General features: G+C 40.2%; 2 protein-coding genes across 6 annotated transcripts; both read right to left on the bottom strand.

The window, feature by feature from the left end:
* Positions 1 to 746: 746 nt before the first annotated feature.
* Positions 747 to 5,255, bottom strand: cks1b (CDC28 protein kinase regulatory subunit 1B). The gene is made up of 4 exons (XM_048229778.1): positions 5,119 to 5,255; positions 4,487 to 4,561; positions 4,249 to 4,376; positions 747 to 1,250 (listed from the first exon to the last, which is right to left on the bottom strand). The coding sequence occupies exons 2-4, from the start codon at positions 4,543 to 4,545 to the stop codon at positions 1,204 to 1,206; spliced, it is 234 nt and encodes a 77-aa protein (XP_048085735.1). The 5' UTR covers positions 4,546 to 4,561; positions 5,119 to 5,255; the 3' UTR covers positions 747 to 1,203.
* Positions 5,256 to 9,451: 4,196 nt separating this feature from the next.
* On the bottom strand, positions 9,452 to 20,913 carry LOC125285109 (NACHT, LRR and PYD domains-containing protein 1 homolog). Of its 5 annotated transcripts, XM_048229370.1 has the most exons (12): positions 20,838 to 20,913; positions 20,549 to 20,617; positions 15,903 to 15,995; positions 15,572 to 15,649; positions 14,974 to 15,039; positions 14,752 to 14,844; positions 14,544 to 14,609; positions 13,995 to 14,087; positions 13,827 to 13,862; positions 12,746 to 12,805; positions 11,140 to 11,232; positions 9,452 to 10,823 (listed from the first exon to the last, which is right to left on the bottom strand). In XM_048229370.1, exons 3-12 carry the CDS (start codon positions 15,992 to 15,994, stop codon positions 9,626 to 9,628), a joined length of 1,875 nt encoding a protein of 624 aa, XP_048085327.1. In that variant the 5' UTR covers position 15,995; positions 20,549 to 20,617; positions 20,838 to 20,913; the 3' UTR covers positions 9,452 to 9,625. The 5 variants fall into 5 exon arrangements, with proteins under 5 accessions (XP_048085327.1, XP_048085328.1, XP_048085325.1 ...); XM_048229371.1 differs by lacking the exons at positions 20,549 to 20,617; positions 20,838 to 20,913 and adding an exon at positions 20,101 to 20,140; XM_048229368.1 differs by lacking the exons at positions 20,549 to 20,617; positions 20,838 to 20,913 and adding an exon at positions 17,773 to 18,299.
* Between the last annotated feature and the right edge of the window lie 198 nt (positions 20,914 to 21,111).

Below are 21,111 nucleotides of genomic sequence, written 5' to 3'. Positions count from 1 at the left end.
TGAGGGTGCCCTCTGTTGTATTACTGCTTGAACTGCACACAGCAACAAAACTATCATTATTAGTCAAAACCCCTTTAGGTCCTGATGTTTGGATAAAGTGCCACTCCTGCCCTCCCGTGAGGTTATAATCAGAGGACGGCTCACTTATTATGTACCACAGCATCAAACAGAGCAGGATCCTTCAATATAGGGGCAAAGCAGGAGTCAGCTTCATTCTTTCAACTGATACTAGAATGTAGGACACTTAAAAGGTTGGATCAGCGATTTCAGGCCCAAAAAAGGCCCAAACATAAATGATCACTTTGATTTAATCTTTCCTAACGATCCGCTGCTGCCTGCCCCATAAGCAGGTTGTCAAAAAAACGCTTCTCTGTAGGCAGCCTAGGCTCCGAGATCTGTACACAAAAACAATTGCTATACCAACAAGTGTTGGCAACCACTCAAAGGCAAAAAAGTGTTCCAACCAATAACCGATGAGATGCGCATTTAGGAGTTTCAATTTCACGGGAGGGAGGGGGAGGGTGTAGCGAGCTAGCTCTGTTTTGTTTGATCAACAGAAGTGACGTTACCCCACAATCGCTGATACAACCTTTAACATGTGGGTCTTGGAAAAGGTGAGGCCATAGAATTATATCAAGAAGGGTGCCACTTGAAGCCAAATCAAGGTTTTAACAAAATAGATGACAAGGATCCTGCTGTTTGAAATCGACCTGTTACTACCAAGTTAAAGACAAAAATAAGTCTTGTTTGTTGTTGTTTGAAAGATTTATTTCAGTGTAAAATGAAGTTCATACATAGTAAGCTGTTCTGAAACCACATGGGACAACAAGGGGGTCACATATATATATGGATAACACAGATAAGAGCAGTTAAATATGAAGAGGAGGGAAAACATACAGACATGAAAGAACATCACAAGAACATCATTACGCCTCTAAAGAGGTAACTACAGTTACTCCGATACAGGCACCAAACAGACCCAGAGCAGGGGCGACATATGAACAGTATAATTAATTGAAGGGTTAAAAACATGGGGAGTGGGGCAGTGGTGGGGTTGGTCACTGGGTCAGGCAAGCTCTTTACAAAAGGCATAGTGCATCTGTCCAGCCGGGATCCCTTTCCTGTAAATGGCATCGTCACGCTGGCACCTCGGGCAGTTCACTCTCTCATTCCCCGCCCCTTCTCGGTTCCCTTCGTATAGTGTCACGCTGTCTGGGGTAGTGGACGACGGAACAGCAGGATGTGCGGTTCTGCACAGAGAAATTGGAAAGGTTTCACTTTAGACGGTCAAAGCGATTGCACATGCACACACAGACACACGCACGCGCAAGCTTGTGGACACACACACTCGCAAGCGCATGCACACATACACACACAAACAGTAGTAGACAAAAGGTGGAAATGCGCAGTTGTCAAAGACAAGATAAAGTGAGGCTTCGTGAGTTCCATTAATCAAAAGCGGAAGCTGCTGCCCTCCACCAGTCCTTCCAAACTGGCTGCAATTCAAGTAGTTCAGTTCAGTTACTCCCGCTGCTTTGCTCCTCCAACTTAAAATGCCTGTGAAGCCACGTCATGGTCGCTGGTTCGATTCCAAGGTACAACAAATACTCATTTCCCTGCTGCTTAACTCTCACTAGGCTGAAATCAGTCAATAACCAACAAACAAAACAAAAAATCCAAAGTACATCTGTGTGGCTGTCATTGATTCTCAACCAAGTCTAAACCATTACTCCATTACACAAGATTTAGAGCATTTTTGCCTCCCAATAAATAGGCCTTTTAGACAAAGTGCAAGTTGTGTGTAAGCATTTCACTTCAAAGAGTAAAATGCACTTCATACACCACATAGGTGAAAAACATCTACAAGGGCAAATATATAATAACTGCTTGCTAGGGTTGGGCAGATGGACAAGGTTGTCTATCGTGATGGTTGACCGACATCACGATAGGAAGCAACCATCGTGATACCACGCCTCCATATGCCAAACACACCAATTCTATAGACCCTGCTGTAACATAGGCTAAAACATTTAAAAAAAAAAAAAAACTTTTCCCTGGAAATTAAATTGAGCCTATAACTAAATGCATATGAAGGGTACTTAGGGGTAGCCAGAGTGCAAAAATAATGGACTTAGAAGTCTATGTGAAACTACCATCTTATTCAAATAATTCCAGATTGTGACATTGTCATTGTCTATTTTTACATATCTCACACTGTCGCCTACATTGAACTTAAAATATTTAATGTTTTAGCACAAAATAGTCCTAAGGAATTATTATTATTGTTACGACTAGGAAAATTGCTGAATGTCACATAGGCTAGTTACAGCACTGAAGCACCAAATGTGTTTTTCTCCACTGTGTTAAAAGAAACCATTCATTTTGTTAGAGTTACAGAATCAGAAGACCTCCGTCTTTCACTGTAAGGCTTATACTTCATTCATTGAGCAAAGCCCCAGACAGTAGCAGAGTGGTAATCGGGATTCGGTATTTGCGTAAGTTGTTCGCTGCCCCTCCAGTAGCCTGGACTGTGCGATAGCAGCCCCCAGCTTTCACGTTCCGCCCCTCCTCATAGTCGGCATGGCCGGTAATAACGTGAGATGCATAGCGTATGAGGTTGGTACAGACTACAGAAGATTTTAGATGAGTGACCGCGATAATAGTTTTAAGTAGCTTTTTTGCTAGCCCAGCAAAGGCTGGCAATGCGGAATATTCCGCTGGTAGGTGCACACACAAGTGTTCAGATTGGTTGTCTGTCTATTTCCAGATTTCAGTGGAGCAGATCTTGCACACAACTTCAGTAGCCAATGTCTCTTAGCTGTCCACTTTCATCAGGCCATATAAAGCCTATATAATATTTTATAATTTTATGTAGAAAATTAAATTATACATTTATTTCTGTACATACATGTGGTAATTAGTGTTTACAATACCTGTTATTTTTAGCATAGCTGTTTAATCAGACTTGGTTGAGTGTTTCACCTAATGAATGAGCATGTTAAAACGCAGAAGGATTTATGTGTGTGTCGAAGTTGAATAAAGAGTTGCATTGTTGGGCATAACAAGATGTTAAGTGTCAGAGTGAACACAAAAGGAGCAGAATACAACAGAAGATGCCTTGACTGATGTTCCACCGGAAATAAGTGTGCTGGCTGAAGAGCCTCCTGTTTAATGCCATATAGTACATTAGTCTTCATTGTTGACCACCTGCTGTTTACATGATCTTAACAAAGGGCCACCTGTGCATGTGTCCTGGTCATAGGTCAGCAATAATACAGTTGCTAGATGAGCTACCACACTGAACTACAAAGACCTGACACGAAGAAACATGAGATCTATTCAGTCCTGAAAGCACTGACAATGATTTAAAAACCATGCAGTGGTATTCAGTGTGAGCCTTCAAGTGCAGGCTATAATCAGCTTGAAAATCCATTCAGTGAATCTGCCACATGTAGAATGACACCTCAAACAAAACTTGGCCTACTGAAAAACACCCAAAACAAAACTTGAAAACACTAAACAAAACTTGGCCTACTGAGAAACACCCAAAACAAAACTTGAAAACCCTAAACAAAATTTGGCCTATACTGACAAACACACTAAACAAAGCACCTTAAACACCTTAAACTTGGCCTACTGACGGACAAAGGGCAACATGAGCTCATCGATTTCCAGTCTTCGCACTGGCCCTGGAGCCAAACGGAGGCCCTCTGTGGACACACCTTTCCATCAAAGCAACACTCACAGCTGGCGACCAGGAGAGCCACACAACATCTGGCAATCCTGCTCACACAGCTTTCTGTGCACCTGATACTCTCTGCTGAGATTGAATGACTAATGCTAATTAGGTTTTGAGACACACCAGACATATGGACTATGGAAAAACAATCCCGTAGGACAGCTTGCGCACACTTCACCCGATTCATTCATATACGTGATGTGACATAGCACCGTTGTTATCGTCACTAGAGACTTCCTGCAAGTACAAATGTTATGACACCAAATACGACACGTGCCAGCCATATGTACAGTCCTGCCTTATCTAGCAAAGGTGTGTGTGTGTGGGGGACTGTAAAAAAGTGGACAGAAAGTAGCTAGAAACAGGAAAAGTTTTTCTAAATAACTTCCTTGTGTGCCTCCACTGCCAGGGCTATATGAAGTCATGCATCACTGCATGGCAAGAAGAGCTGACAGCAGGTGCTGTAAGTAGAGACTGAGCTGGTGTGTGATTGCAACGTCAATTCCTACCTGGCTGGTGAGTCATGTAGTGTACCCAGCCTTGGCTCTGCTGAACGCCCAGGTTCCTCCACTCGGTCTCGGACATCAAGTGGGTTTTGGGTACCAACTTGGCGATGTCTTTAGGCAGCATGACATGTCTATACGGAGCGGAAGAGAGAAGCACATTAAGTTAGCTGGGTCAAGGTTACCATACAAGATGACGTTTAGGTAACGTTAGTGTCAACAAGACTGGACACAACGTACTCACCTGTATTCGTATTTGTCGTCGTCATATTTTTCTGAGTAGTAGATTTGCTTGTGCGACATCGTGAGTGACGTAAACCTATAGAAATACAGTGACAGAATTATGTCATACCAATCACTGTAATTTTAGTTCAACGTTCCGTTAACGTTATGCAATCAAAACATCGGCACAGTTAAATAGGAAAATTCCCGTTGACGTTAGTTGACAAGTTAAAGGACCAATTTGGGCAAGTTAAAAGTCAAACTTTGGCAAAGTTAATATTAATATCTTCTACGTTTGCATCTTGGCGAGCTAAAGTTAGCTCGCTTGGTAAACATGTCTCAGACGAGTCCTTCCTGACAGTTTTGCCGTCACGCGAAACATGGGAAACAATATAGTGTCAAATACGACACACGACCTACGACACACCTAATACATAAATGTTAACCAAGTTTAACTTAACTTACCAGTTTAACTACAGTTAGCAAGCTAGTTACCGTTAGCGCTACCGCTACCTAGCATGAATATCTAACCAGATTTATCAGGTCACGTAACGTTAGTCATCACATCTCAATTAAACAGCTAGCTTCTAGATGCTTTGTAAGTTAACGTTAACGTTACAACGCCTTAAATTGACGGACAATGTTGTTCCTTACTTCTTGACGTTAAGTTGATCTCAGGTTGCTACTTGTTTTCTTCTGTTGTGTCTGGACGATGGTATCCTACTTCCACCTTTCCCTCGCTGAATGGCAAGCACAAACCCGCGCCCGTTTGCATTCAAAAAGTTTCCGCTTCATACGAGTTTACCACGTGATGCCAGACATAGCTGTTTTCATTGGAAGAAAGTCAGCTCCTCCCTCCATGCTCAGAAAAGGACCATAGGTCTAGCCTAGGCCAGCGTTTCTCAAACTGTGTCGCGACCCACTACCAGGGTTGCCAACTTTGGGCGTTTGGCTGGAGTGAGATTTTGTGAAGCCATAGTGCGTGTGCGTTACATTTTTCCCTAAACCTAATTTTAAAAATGTCTGTCACCTGACTTTTATGCTATGTACAGTATAATCCCTGATTTATGTTTTTTTTTTTTTTTAAAAACTAATAGAATGGAAAATGGATGGATGGTTTCTTCAAAATGTACAATTAAATTATTGATTGCACTTGAAAACAAGACCAGTGTTTTAACCCCGTGGCATGGAAGGATTATGAGCCACTGGGCCCCTGGGCACAGACATGAAAAGGGCCCCCCTGCCCACCTGAAAAAGGTAGTAGCTCAGTAGAAAAAAATGAAAAATAACCCCTTAAATGATGACTTCTGGCTAGTTTTGTGGAAAGAAATGGACAGATTGAGACTTATGAATGTGTGTATGAGTGTACATATGTAGCAGGGATGGAAATAGCCTAAAATATTTTTCCACCTACCATTGTGGCTGGTGGATTCCAAAGTCTACCAGCCACTAGAGATGAAAATTTGATGAAAAAGCATGACCAAAATGATCACGGTTATTGGTATTATTGCAATATGATTAAAATGTGCTGACTTTTTTTCTAAACCTACCATCAATGTTGGACAGAACTCATAATTGGCCTGCCCTTCATGCCCAGTAGCAACAAATCTAAAGGTCAACAGAACAGCTATAGTGTCATAAAAGTGGTGTGGCTCCTTTAAGACCCAATCGACTGGTGTGAGTTCTGGAGCCATCCAACTTTATCTAACTCTATACTATCCTACATCATCTGATTTTAATATTATGTCTAGGCTATATTTAACATTTAACATTTATTTTCTATTTGGCCTGTTTATTATGCATTGACCAATATAAGCACATTTTTTAAGACACTTAAATACATGCATGCTTAGCATTTTGTGAAAACAAATCATTATGGCTACATCGACAAACTCTTAGCCATGAGCTGTATATCCTCTGATTTTAATATTTACACATATGTAGGTATTTAAGCACAGCTCAGTTTTAAGACACTTAAAGCCCAAAATTGGAGACCATATAGAAATTTGCTACCATTTCAAACTCTCTGGAACGGCTTATTGTACAGGGGATTGCATTACACCTTTGTGTTCGGTAAGGTCTGCTGTTTATTCTGGTTTACGGTTTGTCATGTGTGGAACGAAAAGTTTGTGAAATATTCCTCCTATATGAATTGAAATGAGCGCAGAGCTATAGTAGCCTAATATGATTATTTCTTGAAAGTTAATTTTTTCGCGAACCGTTTATCGCAGCATAACAGTCAGCGAATCAACAATCAGAGAAAACTGCGCTGAGAACGTTGTAGGCGGATATTAGACCTACCTGCTGTTGGTCTAGACATATGTATACCTTAAACTCGTATCCTGTCATTTAGAAACAATGCTGTGGTCTAGATTAGTCATCAACAAAAAATGAACGGATTGCAAAAAAAAAGAATGGATTTGGCGTGACATTTCTTGAGTGTGCGTGAGAGCGTGAGATTGGTGCTGAAAGCGTGAGTGTCACGCCAGATGCGTGAGAGTTGGCAACCCTGGTGGCCCACTACTGTCTTTCTTTTACTGTCTATGCCCACTACTGGGTCGCGGAGACATGCCAGGTGGGGCGCGAACTGACGTGAAAAACAGGAGTTTTTTTATTTTTTTATTTTTTATTTGTAACCTAGGCCCAGGGAGCACCCGATGCGCAATGGACGCACTGTGTTTTAGGGAAGCGCTCGTGTCAAGGCAGCTTAGTTAGTCCCGACCTACATGAGATTTTGAACGTTGTTGTGAGAGTGATGAATTTCATCAAAACCCGGCGCGTCTATTCTCCGATATATATATATATATATATATATATATATATATATATATATATATATATATATATATATATATATAATCAAGACTGTTCTCACCTCAACCACAGACTGTTCACCCCACTCCCCTCCAGGAGGCGTTACAGGTCTCTACGCACCTGAACCAGCAGGTTCAGAGGAAGCTTCTTTCCTGCAGCTGTCACCCTACTGAACGCTAGCTCTGCACCCCAGTGACAACCAACCAACTAAGCCCCCCACCGCCCCTACCCGATGCCTCCTTCCCTGTTGAGGTGTCCACGACTTGGCAACCTTGACAGGGACAACAAGGAGGCAGACACACAGTCACACACCCAACCCCCAGCGCGTCTCCCCGGACTTACATTTGCACTACCCTATCCCATCCATAGTGTTCTATCTATTTATTTACAAAATACTGTATAGTGTTACACTTGTATATATATATATATATACATTTTCTACTGCTCTTCATACTCATCCTGCACATACACTTATTCTTACCACTCTTATAATGTTACTGTTTCTGCACTACAACTACTACTACTGGTACTGTTACAACTACTACTACTGGTACTGTTACACTGCGCATAGCTGTACATTCTGTACATATCTGTCTTTATTTTTCATACTGAATATCCACATTTATTCTGTTTTCTTATTCTATATTCTGTAATACACTGCATACTATTCTTACTATTATAATGTTACTGCTACTACATTGCACATACAGTACATGTTGTTCATACATTGTTCATATTACATAGCCATATTTATTCTAGTCTTAAGGTAACTGCTTATACACTGCACATATTTATATTTCATTTATACTACTCTAAACCACCTTCTGTAAATCAACTGTATACTACTGTCTACACTGCACTATATTTATTGTCCTGTCTATGCACCAACTGCCTATACTTTGTATATCACATTGCACTTTTTTTTTTGCACTTCTGGTTAGACGCAAAACTGCATTGCAATGGCAATGACAATAACGTTGAATAATCTAATCTAATATGTTCATATTGCAAAATATATTCTGTCACCTAAACGGAACCATAAAAACAGGCCCTCCCCAAAGGCCTCAATCTGTTACTAAATTGTAGGTCAGACACGGAGACACGGAGGACAGCCCATCCTGTGATTCTACCACATCCACCACAACCTATAAACTGCAGAACATCAAAACAAACTTTGCCAGCATACAGTTTTAGGCCTAACTGAACAAACAACTTTTCCATTATCGTTAGATAGATAGATAGATAGATAGATAGAAACTGTAATAACCCCCCAAGGTGAAATTCAAATTTCCAGTTTCTCTGTACCACAGATGTAACGAAAGCACACCAGAAGATAAATAGTTTCAATAAATACAAAAAAATAGATAGCCATTGAATAAATATAAAGTGCAGGATAGTGTTGTCTATGAATAAATTAGAATATGGTAATAAATACCTCTGCAGAAATGTACTATGTTAGAGAGGGACACATCTGATACATGTTTATCGTTATTTCCTTATAATGGGCCTATCCCAGAATTATGGCATGCACTAACCAAAAATCTAAATAAATGTGAATATTAATTCAGCCTATTTTCATAGGCTACTTGTTAATAGGCTAATTTCTACATGGAACATATTTTAGTAACTTCCCTTGACTTACAATAACTTCATATAGATATCCCACCTAATCAATTGTCACAATCGTATGTAGGTCTCCACAGTATAACCCCAATTTTTATATTTGAGTTACCAGCATTTTGCCAGATGAACTCGAGGTTAATAGGCTGCACACATTCAAACCACACCAAGGCTCCAGGAAACACAACTTACACCAGTCAAAAGTTTGGACACACATTTATGGATTTTTTAAATTTTTTATGGATATTTATTTTGACTATTGTTACTTTGTGCAACAAAACTGAAGGTTGAAATAACACACGTGAGATTGTGTAGTAGGCTAAGCAAACAGAGTTTAAACAAGAAAATAATGATTTGTTCTTAAAAGCAGAGCCAACATTTACTGAGATGAGTGACTTTCTTTCACTCTTGCTATTTTCTCAACCACTTGAGTTGGAATGGCTTTCCATCAGACCAGTCCATCATGCTGCCTGTCTTTCAGTCAAATTAAATCAAACAGAATTCCAGGTGACTATTTCATGAGGTTGGTTATGATTGCACAGAAACAAAAAAGGAGAGAGAAAACATTGTTTTATTAAACGGAATGCATTTGTAGGTTTTGTGATATCAATATTTCCAGGTGTCCGTGTCCCCACCAAAACAATATGATTTATCAGGCCAATACTGTTTACAATGGCATCAAATAACATCAGGTTCTCAAAAAACAGTTGCAGGACACCCTTCCTGATCAGTGATGCGAATTATTCAGATGCTTCACCAAGTGGGGCTCTTTTAGTAGAAGGATCTGGTAAAATTGGGCCTTCCCTTTGGTTCCGCTAGACTGCAGACATTTGTAGATCTCCCTCATTCTATCTTCACTGGTCCTTGCTGCCATGATGTTTGAATGTTTTTCTTTATGGATCAAACCTTGTGAGAGCATCTCTTCTGCTATGGGAGGTATACATGTCACACGCTCAATGAGTGTAACTCTGTGATGATCAATAAAATGGGCCTCATTTTCAATCATTGCTGGGCTGTAGTTCTCCAGAATCGCCACCTGCCTCTTTGCTGTGCTCTTGTTGTATTCATCCTTATGAAATTCACCAATCCACTTACATTCACGGTCATGAACGCGAATCAGCTCCATTTTAAATTTGTCCTTGGGATCTTCAATGCGCACTTTAAAGAAGTTTGGGACAATTCTTGGATACCTAAATTGGATCTCTGAAGGAGTGATGTCGGAAAAACAGGAAGTTCTGAGTTGGTAGAAGGTCCCCAACCTTAAAGGCTCTTCAGGTCTGGGTAGAGGGATCGGACAATAGTTGGCACTGTTCTCCTTTACACGCTGTAGTAGAATGGGCTCCTCGGGCATGAGATAAGTGTGAAGAATAAGGGGTGAAACTCCAGCACAGTAGTGTACCAATGCCCCATGCGCAGAAAGTGACAGAAAGTCTTGAAACTTCTTGATGATGAGCCCGAGAAAGGAAAAGGTAGGCTTAGAGACTCTGCCGTGGAATCGGGTCAAGTCACATTTTTCCAAGGACACTCCACTCTTCTGCCAATGTAGAACCTTCACAGAATCATGCAGTGATGCTTTAACACCTCCCAAACAGAGAAAATGTGTCAGGTGGATCTCCTCCAGTTCCCCCTCTAGAAGTGTAATGTTCAGCAAAGGACCAGCTGGTTCATATGATTCCATTATCCCATGAAGTACTTCCCAATTCACAACACGATACTGTATCTTCACGTCTGTAGAACAGACCCAGCGTATACCAGTTTGTGTACACTCAAACTGTCCAGAACTACAGGTCTGCACAAACAATGGAAAACCCTCTTCTGTGGATACAGAGGGCTTCGCCTTAATCCAATTGGTTGAATTTGTCACGTCTGCACAGCGATTGCACTTCCACTTTAGGACACTATGTAGGTAGCCCTCATGTTCTGACCTGTACATTATGTAAGAATAGCTGTTACATATTAATTACAATAAATATTACACCAGACCTTAAATATTACTGAACAATAGATACGGCAACTGATCCACCTGGACACTGCATTGACAATTTGATATCAGAGATGATCAGAGATGAGGCAGAGTAGGTATGAGATACATACAAGCCATTTTCAAGGCCATTAACTCATTTCACTGAGTAAGATGAGTTTTTAGGGGTTGATCAATGGCTGGAGTGCATCTTTAACAGTGTTCCCATGTAGTTAGCTAAATTGTTTATGTTATTGCATAGAATGTATAAGTGTACTCACCTCTGAGAGCCTTGGCAACTATGATTGCCCTCATTTCCATCCACTGTTAATGTATCTGGTTTCTGCGAGACTTTAGCAGCACATTTTGTCTTCCTACAGGGACGGTGAAAAAACAGATAATTACAATCAAAATATCTTTGGAAATGGTGCTACATTACTCATTTAGAAGTAATGTAGCCATCTCAAGACAAATGAAAAACATGAATCAGTATAACCTAGCATTTTAGCTTCTTTGTTGAAATGAAGTAAACAACTAGAACCTTGTAGCACACCATTGGGCCAAAAAAGAATGGTGTACAGTATGGATGGACTGGCTCTGCTACTGAAGGAACACAGATCCTAATTTGCATTAGAGAAAAGGTTTATGAGGAACACTGCGAGAAAAGGTGCAATAAGTTATCTGGACAAAGTAACTGCCTTTCAAACCTTTGAAAATTCCAAATGCCAAAAAGAATAGGGCTGAAGGAGCATGGTTCATTTGAATGGGAAAAATATTCATAGGTGCATAGGTGACCCCTATATAAGATAAGGAACATAGGGGTCACCCCTATCAGATAAGGAACATAGGGGTCACCCCTATCAGCCTGGGTGCCATCCGAACGTACCACAACATTTGAGGTCGGGAAGTTTGGTCTGGCATTGCTCCATTGTGGAGCAACTATGCTCGCCCGAAATCTGGCGGACCAATCAAATCGGACTTTAGGATGATGGACAGGTGAGCAACAACGCGTCGTCTATCACGTCATCTGAGCATGCTTAGGTTGATTATGTTTGCAACAAAAACGCTGTGGCTAGAAGGAGACAGATGGCTTCTAAGACCCCATATGGAATATGCATTTTATTTCAATGATATTCAATGGTTTTATCACTGAAAACAATTATTTCTGAAAACTTTGGCCAAAGTTGAGATGTGGGAAAACTCATGGTTTCACTTTCATCAAGGGAAAACAGCGTGTTGCATTGTGACATGTTGTTCCCTCGTTCGTTTGAAATCTCTGATTGACCACCTGTTCGAGGGATTTGCGACAGCCTTTCCCAGCTGTTTATAACATGTTTGTAGCATATCAGTGTTCAACAGAATTATTTTTTAAAACGGAGGGGATATAAGCTATCAGTTTTTTCCTAATAGCGTACCCTACTACGTATCTCTTAGATTTCGCTAATGAGTGTTATAGGAGATATTGACGGCACAATAACTTTTACAAAAGACCAGAAAACAATGTTAAGGCATTTGTGGAGAAGAAGGATGGTTCGTGTGTTCTTCCTACATTTCATGGTAAGTTATTTTGTTGCTCTGATTGGTTATGTCTATCCAATTGAGTGCAGAGGCATTCCCCCCCTGTATCGGTTGAAAACCCATAATTACGTCCCAATGGAGCAGTATCAGAATCATATTCTGACTAGAATTGAGTATGGCTACGTCAGGCTAATCAGTCTGGGCTTGGGTTCAAGAAAAACAAATTCAGGCCAGTGTCATGTTACCAGTAATAACAAAAGAGGATGTAACCAACTTCACACTAACACATATTATACTGTATATATAGCGATTTGTTATCGAACAGAGTATGCACTATGACCACAAATTAGGAAATGTCTTTTTACTTACCTCTTAAATCCCCGGCGATTAAAGCTTTGGCGAATAAAAATACCTTTGACTTTGTGTGTTCTGTAATATGAATACATACAGTCTGAAATCACTCTGCCAAAACAGAGTCTATCTTTGTTATTACATTCAGTGATTTGCTGCTTTCCATTGCAAGTCGGAAGTCGATTATTCTGTGTCGGTTTTCCAGACTTCCAATCTAAATGCATTCCAGTGCATCTTCTTGGAAGAACATGGATGCCAACAGGAATCTAATGTTATGGTTGTTTAGTCACATTGATGTAGCTAGCTTAGCTAACAAGGATGAGAGTAGGCTAGTAAAAACTTCTACCAAGACCCTGGGCGTGACTGGCTGAGGCACCTGCACCGTATGCCGGCGACCAGGGTTCGATTCATGCCCCGTGGTCCTTTCCGGATCCCACCCTGACTCTCTCTCCCACACGCTTCCTGTCATTCTCCATTATCCTATCAGATTTTTTTTTAAAAATTGACAAACAGGTAATTCTACTTAAACTATTTCAACGTAATAAACATGTTTAGAAATCATTTGGATGGTTAAATGACCTGTCCCGGTGAAAATGGTGACTTTCCCCGCTGCCCCTAGCGTCCGCAGGCGGAAAACCAACCTTGCAACATTGAGACTACCGTCCCGGAAAGAGAAGTGAGAAACAAGAAACTCGTTTTAAATTGTGTTTCTTACCTTGTAACATCCACATTGTTCTGCCAAACTTATGCTAACCGTTTCGCTAGCTTGTAAACAAATCCATGTGCTTTATTGTTACCTTTTTCCACAGTTTGAAATAGAATAATGCACAATTTCTCCAGCAGAGGGGTAAATATAGCTAATCCTGCCAAGTTTCCCTTTAAAGTTCAATATTGCTGTGACGTCAACCATGGAATTCGTCAATTTAGTCTACATGGACCTTGCCTGAGTTTCCGATTTGGACTCCCGACTTGAATGGCTGTTCCATTGCACTTTTCCGAATCGGAGGTCGCTTTTACCCCAAGTTCTGAGTACAATGGAACACAGCATAATCCCTTATAGAGCGACAACAAACAACTCTCTCTAAAGATGTTTTCTTACTTCTTAGATCCTTGACGACTTGTTGATTGTTCACTCCTTTAAAAAAAGTTTTTAAAAAAAAGAAACATTGATGCACACTGCCAACCTAATTGTTAAATGACATATACTGTATGTAAAATTAGGCAACATCATGCCATCTTCATATAGGTTGTAATGAGTTTCTCTTACTTCTGAGATCCTTGACGACTGTGACATCCTTCAGTTTCCCCCAGTGTGATGGAAACATCCACATCTAAAAGATCAGTGCTGCCTGCTTCCATCCTTACATGTATTAAATAAGATCATAAGCATTTTCAGTTAATATTAAACGGATGCAGGAGAGTATTGTTGCGCTCAGATGATCTAGAGTTTAGCCAGGTGCGTTTAAACCAAGAGTTGTTTGCTCTTGCTCCCAAAATTAAATGGAAAAACTCTTTTCTGTAGACTTTGTTTTTAGTAATTTCTTTCAGTGTGCGAACTCCTCTCTCTCAGATAATATTAAACCAAATTCTGTATATAAAACCATTTTTTGTACGGGTGTGTTGGTTACATGTGTTATTAAAAAAAAATGCCCTCTGGTCGTCTGTAATGTCTGAATGGTTAAGGTCAACAAATGTTAAAGTTATATTTTTCTGCGAATGGAATAATTCTATAAAGAAAAAATGTGGCAAAATGAACACCTAGGAAGCCTTGTATTGCTCCTTCAGACAACACTAGGTGTTTAGTCTTTCCTCTTACCTCTCAGAGCTCCTGGGACTGACATTCTCTTGATTTTCAACCTCAACACATGCAGAAGTTGCGCTCCTTTTTAAAAATGAAACAAACATTGACACATACTCTACCCACCTCATTGTGCATGTTTGGTTGGCATACTGTGTAAAATTAGGCAACATTACTCTTCCATATTTGTCTTCAAATGAACAGCCTTGAATTGTATTTATCTTACTTCTTAGATCCTTGACGACTATGATGTCGCTCAGGTTCACTCAGTCTGATTGAAACTTCCACATTTACAAGATCAGTGCTGTCTTCTCTCGTCCTATACAGTTATAAAATACACAATAATAAGCTCAGGAAAAATTGCAAAATTATCATATATGAGCAAAGAAATGAGCCTTTTAGTGTTTCTGATTTGTTGGTGAAGAGGAGTGCAAATGCAAAATCTTACCTCTTACAACTCGTACGACAGAAAGTCTCTTGATTTTCAATTGATCCATGTGCAACATGAAAAACACTTAAAAAAGACTTTGATACTTGATAGGCATACTCTGTAATAAACAACCTACAATTCTTCTCTTCTTGGATCCTTGACAGCTGTAATATCCTCATTCACTGTGACGGAAATTTCCAGATCTGAAAGGTCACTGCTTCCTTCTGTCCTCCTTGAGATTTGCTCATCGAAACATATAGCCCCATAACATGAGTAAATATTCTATAAATTCCTCATTGTTGATGTGTTAGACAAACTAATTCCCTCATGCCAGTTTGCCAAGATTGTTTTCAACGAACATATACTGTAACATACTGTATTGTTGCTGCATGTAATTGCATGAATTACAGAGCAAAGCAATCACTGTCATCAGTCACTTATGAAGAGCCTAAATGGACTTCTGTTCAATAAGGTTCACAAACATAAAGCGTTGCAATTCAAGTAATTCAGTATTACTTAGCTTTTTATATATTCATTTAAATTTGAAAACAACTGAACTGAAAAGAATCCTTTAAAGCAATCAAGAGAAAATGTAGGATAGACTCCTTATCCATACCTCTCCGGGTCCTCATCACTGACATTTTGTTGATTTTCAACTGATATAGGGATCTCAACACATGCAGAAGCTGTGCTCCTTTATAAAAATGAAACAAACATTGACGATGATTTCACACTGTATGCCAACTGAAAACTGAGGTGGGGTATAGTACCCACCTCAGTATAGCCTAGTACTCACCACAGTCACTCAAATCAGTCACACCGGTGTGAGAGAAATTTTAGAAAATGAATGTTCTAAAGACTATCTGGGTTCATTGAATTGAACATGGAATTTTAGAACCTCACATTGTAAACTCCCCTTGCTGAAGGATTAAATTATGTTTTCTTACTTTTTAGATCCTTGACGACTGTGATGCCCCTCAGGTTCAGTCAGTTTGATTGAAACTTCCACATCTAAAAGATCAGTCCTGTTTTTTCTCATCCTTTACAGTTATAAAATACACAATAAACTCAATAAAAATTACATTCATCAACATTGATGTGTAGATTCTGTACTGAAAAAGCTTAAACAATCACAGTTATTCATCCTTGGCTACTTCACCACCACTACCTCTGAAGTCAAAAACCTTGGTGTCATAATTTACTCTACACTTTCCTTTGACTCTCACATCAAATACATCAAATATCACTAAAACAGCCTTCATCCATCTCAAAAACATTTCTAAACTCCGCCCGTCCCTTAACCCCACTGCTGAGACTCTCATTCATGCTTTCATAACCTCCAGACTTACTGTAATGCCCTGCTCTTTGGTGTCTCAGCAAAGAGATTAGACAGACTACAATACATACAAAATTCCGCAGCAAGAGTTCTCACCCGTACCAGGCCCTGGCAACATATCACTCCCATCCTCCATCAACTACACTGGCTCCCTGTACAATACTGTATTCAATTCAAAATCATTCTTGTTTTCAAAGCCCAACATAATCTTGCACCATCCTATCTTTCAAGTGAGTGCAAGTGCAAGTGGGGCAGCCGTGGCCTACTGGTTAGCGCTTCGGACTTGTAACCGGAGGGTTGCCGGTTCGAACCCCGACCAGTAGGAACAGCTAAAGTGCCCTTGAGCAAGGCACCACACTCCTCACTGCTCCCCGAGTGCTGCTGTTGTAGCAGACAGCTCACTGCGCTGGGATTAGTGTGTGCTTCACCTCACTGTGTGCTGAGTACATGCACTATGTGTTTCACTAATTCACAAATTGGGATAAATGCAGAGACCAAATTTCCCTCACGAAATAAAGAGTATATATACTTATATATAAGCCTTCTGACCCCTTACCAACCAACCTGCTGATGCCCACCTCCTATCCACCCCCACTGCACATCTCCGTTCCATGGGTGAAAGGGCTTTTAGCGTGGCTGGCCCCAAACTCTGGAACAACCCTCCCACTTGCACTACGTCAAATCACTTCACTGTCCACCTTTAAATGCATGCTAAAAGCACCTTTTCACTCTAGCTTTTCCTTCCTACTCATAACCACCCCTCCTCCACCCCACTCGCTCCCCTGTCTATCTATTGTTGTTTTATTTTATTTTTTATTCTATTTTTGTTGTCAATGTTTGTCCCCTGTTGAATGTATAGTGTATTGTAAGTGTACAATCTAAATGTATTGTCCCAGTATATTGCTTTTATGCTGCTTTCATGTCTGCTACTCTTGTCTAGTACTGTCCCTGTATGATGCTTTTATGTTGCTCTTATGTCTATGTAACTCTTGTCTTATTGTGTACAGTGTCCTTGGGTATAACATGAAAGGCGCTTTAAATAAAATGTATTATTATTATTATTATTATTATTATTAGATTAGGCCTAGTGACCAAAAAACCTTATGGCTTCATGTCAGTCGCGATGTTTGTAATTGAAGGTAAAAGATTATATACTGCCTATTTGTTTGGCATAGCCACACCAACTGAAAATAGAAAAAGCAACATTAAGTCTTTCTAATCAACAGCCTAAAGAAGAAACTGAAATGATTTAAAGCAATTAGAAGAGAGTAACTCCTAATCTTCTATATCTATATAGAGTAACAGGAATATCAATAGAGAATTATTTTTATTATATTAATATAATATAATAATAATAATAATAATATTATAGATAGGAATCCTACACTCAGACATTATATTATTACTATTATTAGTGGTGGTGGTAGTAGTAGTAAAAGTAGTAGTAGTAGCAGTAATTTTTACGGAAATGCTCACCATACCTTCTCCCTCCTTTGATGGAACTTGTACTTCTGACCTGAGTCTGCATTACTTCATACACAGGTTTGCAGTTGTCTTTATCAGCGTGATTTCCCATATTTCCCACATTCGCGTAGCCTCTTATTCACATGAGTATGAGGAATTATAGCCAGGCCTGCCACAGAAATTTAGAGAAGGTTCCGGACTATCCAACCTATTTCACTACAGAAGTGAGATCAGGTGAAAAGAGTCAACAGACACTGTGAGAAAGATAGTGATGTGAGAGGATGTGATACACATTTAAAAAGCACGCAGGAAACAGGAAACCACACATTTATCCCAAACCGTGGTTTCTCTTGAGTGTTCAGTAGTTGGTTTGACTTTTGACTGCACAACACACTGTCTGAAATAATGTGTATTTAATTTATGTATTGTACTATACTGCATTTAAAAATAGGCCTACAGTGTCTTGCAAATTTATTCAACCCCCTTAGTCAAGACATTATATAGTCACCCAATATTTCTAGTTCTTGCTCATGTGCTGTGACACATCGCAATCGCATCAGATGTTTTGGGTCTGATGTGTACATCCTCTCAGGTGACCCAACCACACTCTATCAGTCCATAACTCATCTCCCAGCAACCCTCAACCAGCCCTCTAGATCCAGGGCCTAGTGATCATGACATATTCTTACTGCGGTGCTTTTGATTTCAAGACACATGAGACACATGGCGCGTCTTTAGTGAAACCATATAGAAAATTAATTCTACAAACTAATTTCCTTAAAGGTGCCACAAAAGCAAAAAGAGTGCAAAATATAGCTGCAAGCAGCAATGAGGGGGCCAAGCATTTAAGCAGTTGAGCAGGAGTTGGGATTGGATTGGACTGGACTGGGCTTGACTGTGTTGTGTTAGATTGGATTGGATTGGACTTGATTGGATTGAACTGGACTGGATTCGAAGGTCACCGAATTTATTGTGTGTCCTCAAGATGTACTCCTAAGTCCACATACCAAGTTTGGTTTAAATCGGTGAAAGTGTTGATAATTATAGCACCCCTAGTGGTCAAAGGTCACCAAAATAATTGTGCAGTCTTAATATGGGGTCATGACTCCACATACCAAGTTTAGTTTCAATCGGTGAAAGTGTTAATAAATATAGTGCCCCTAGTGGGCAAAGCATACCAAATTAATTGTGCATCCTCAGGATGTAATCCCAAGTCCACATACCAAGTTTGGTTGTGATAGGTGAAAGTGCTAATCATACCGCCCCTAGTGGTCAAACGTCACCAAATGTATTGTGGGTCCTTAGGATGTGTTCACGAATCAACGTACCAAGTTTGGTGTCAATACGAGAAAGTCTTCCTAATTACAGCGCCCCTAGTGGTCAAAGTACACCAAATGTATTGTGCGTCCTCAGGATCGGGTCCCGAGTCCATATACCAAGTTTGGTTTTGATTCGTAAAGCAGTCCCTCCAGGATTTCGCGAGAATTTTTTGAGATTGTTGCGATCTAAAATGCCTGATTTTGCGACAACTTTTCTAAAAAATTGCAATGGAAGTTGCTGTGTTTTTAGCTGTTTGTTGCGAAGAAATTGCAAGAGGAAGTGAAAATTGCAAAAATAGTTGCGATTTTTTTTTTATTATTATTTTTTAATTGAGGGTAATTAAGGTTAGTAAGACCAAAATTACACGGATCATCTTGATGCTTATTAAAAAGGATAAGTAAAGGTAAATAGTAAGGGTTACAGAAAATCAAAGTTGGCCTACTTTATTTTTGTAAATACTTTGACTGGGGTAATTCACAAAGCAGTATAACCTTTCGTAGAACTGTCCAAAAAAGACAGCACCCTAAAGAGATGGCATAATGTCATATGTTTCAATACATTCATATAAAAATAAGGTTCTAAGAGCCTCTGCCAAAAATAAAGAAAGTGGGGGAATTATCTGTTGAGTTGCTAGGTAACAGGGCAGCACGAAGGCTCAGGTTATTCTCAAACCACAGAAATGATGGCTGTGACACTTGCCACATCTAGAAAGTTGCAACGTTTAGAAAATGGGAGAGAATAAAACTCAATCTGAAAGCAAATTACCCAACACCTTCTGGTCTGTCTTTTTATCCATAATGAGGCCTAAATACACCAGACTTCAGAATAATTGGAATTACCCACATTTTCATCAATGAAAGCCTTATCTCTTGCTTCTACCAAGGTTACATGACAACTGTGTCATGACTGATGGCCAGCTGACCTTGTCTGATAAGATTGCATCTGTTGCTCAATCATGTCGAAAAATCAGGCTGTACCTAACCCAACACGCCATCCAGCTCTTGGTACAGACCATTATCTCTCACCTTGACTCGGCTACTGTAATGCATTTCTAAGGAGCCTGTGTGCAGTGACACAGCTGCAGATGGCCCAGAATGCATGTGGCAGGGAGTCTGGTTTTCAATCAATCAAAAAGGCCACATGTTACCCTGCTGTTCATTGAGCATGGAGCTACCCTTAGCTGCCAATAGGCCTACATCTAATTAGCCCATTTCACAAGATGGGGCCGCTGTGTAAATCAACTTCCTATGGAAGAGCACTGTCCCATAGACAGCAAAAGAAAAGTCCACAGGAAAGACAGAAACAGGAAGACATGTTACCCTGCCAATTAAGGTATCATTAACATCAATGAGGCCGGACACCTGGACACTGTGAAATTGGTCTATTCAAGTCACTAATGCTTGCCTACAAAGATTGCTGGGTTACTCCCACTTAATTGCATTCAGGAGGTGAGCAGATTTACTTTCCTCTTACCTCTTGGAGTCCTGTGGCGTTCCTTGTTCTGTAAGTGATGTAGGCTAGTTGAGTATGTGAGTGTAGGCCCTTAGTGTGAGTGAGATTTGATGTTGTTAAATGTCAATAAACACCCTGATTTTCCAACTGAAGAGAAAGATGCTCCTCTATATACAAGAAAGTAGCCTACAGATTGACCAATCACCATCCCTACAATTGTCATAGACACAAAACATGAGCCACTGACTAGGCCTATAGGCCTAACAGAGACATTCATTTTCACATTAGGCCAAGGACATGACATAATCACCAAGTAGGCGACGTGTCTGTGTGATGCTGGCTACAAAGTCTGCCCAACATCTCAGTCATCTCCTGTCGTGTCATGCTCTGGTTGGTGGGGCTCGCAGAATTTAAGAATAGGCACTGATGGTGCAATGTTAGGGCTATTTGCCAGTGGGCACGAGGGATTTCTCCTTAGGGAATCCCCCTCAGAAATAGCAGTAGAGACGTGTCGGTCCACTGCTGGGTAGAGCTCCCTCTCTCTCGCTGTATATAAATACGCCTTGTAAGTCTTCCTCAGCTTT

Source organism: Alosa alosa, chromosome 20 (assembly GCF_017589495.1).
Source record: "Alosa alosa isolate M-15738 ecotype Scorff River chromosome 20, AALO_Geno_1.1, whole genome shotgun sequence".
In the NCBI taxonomy this organism is placed as follows: Eukaryota; Metazoa; Chordata; class Actinopteri; order Clupeiformes; family Clupeidae; genus Alosa; species Alosa alosa.
The sequence above is the reverse complement of the archived record's forward strand: the minus strand, read 5'-3'. Positions and strand labels throughout refer to the sequence as shown.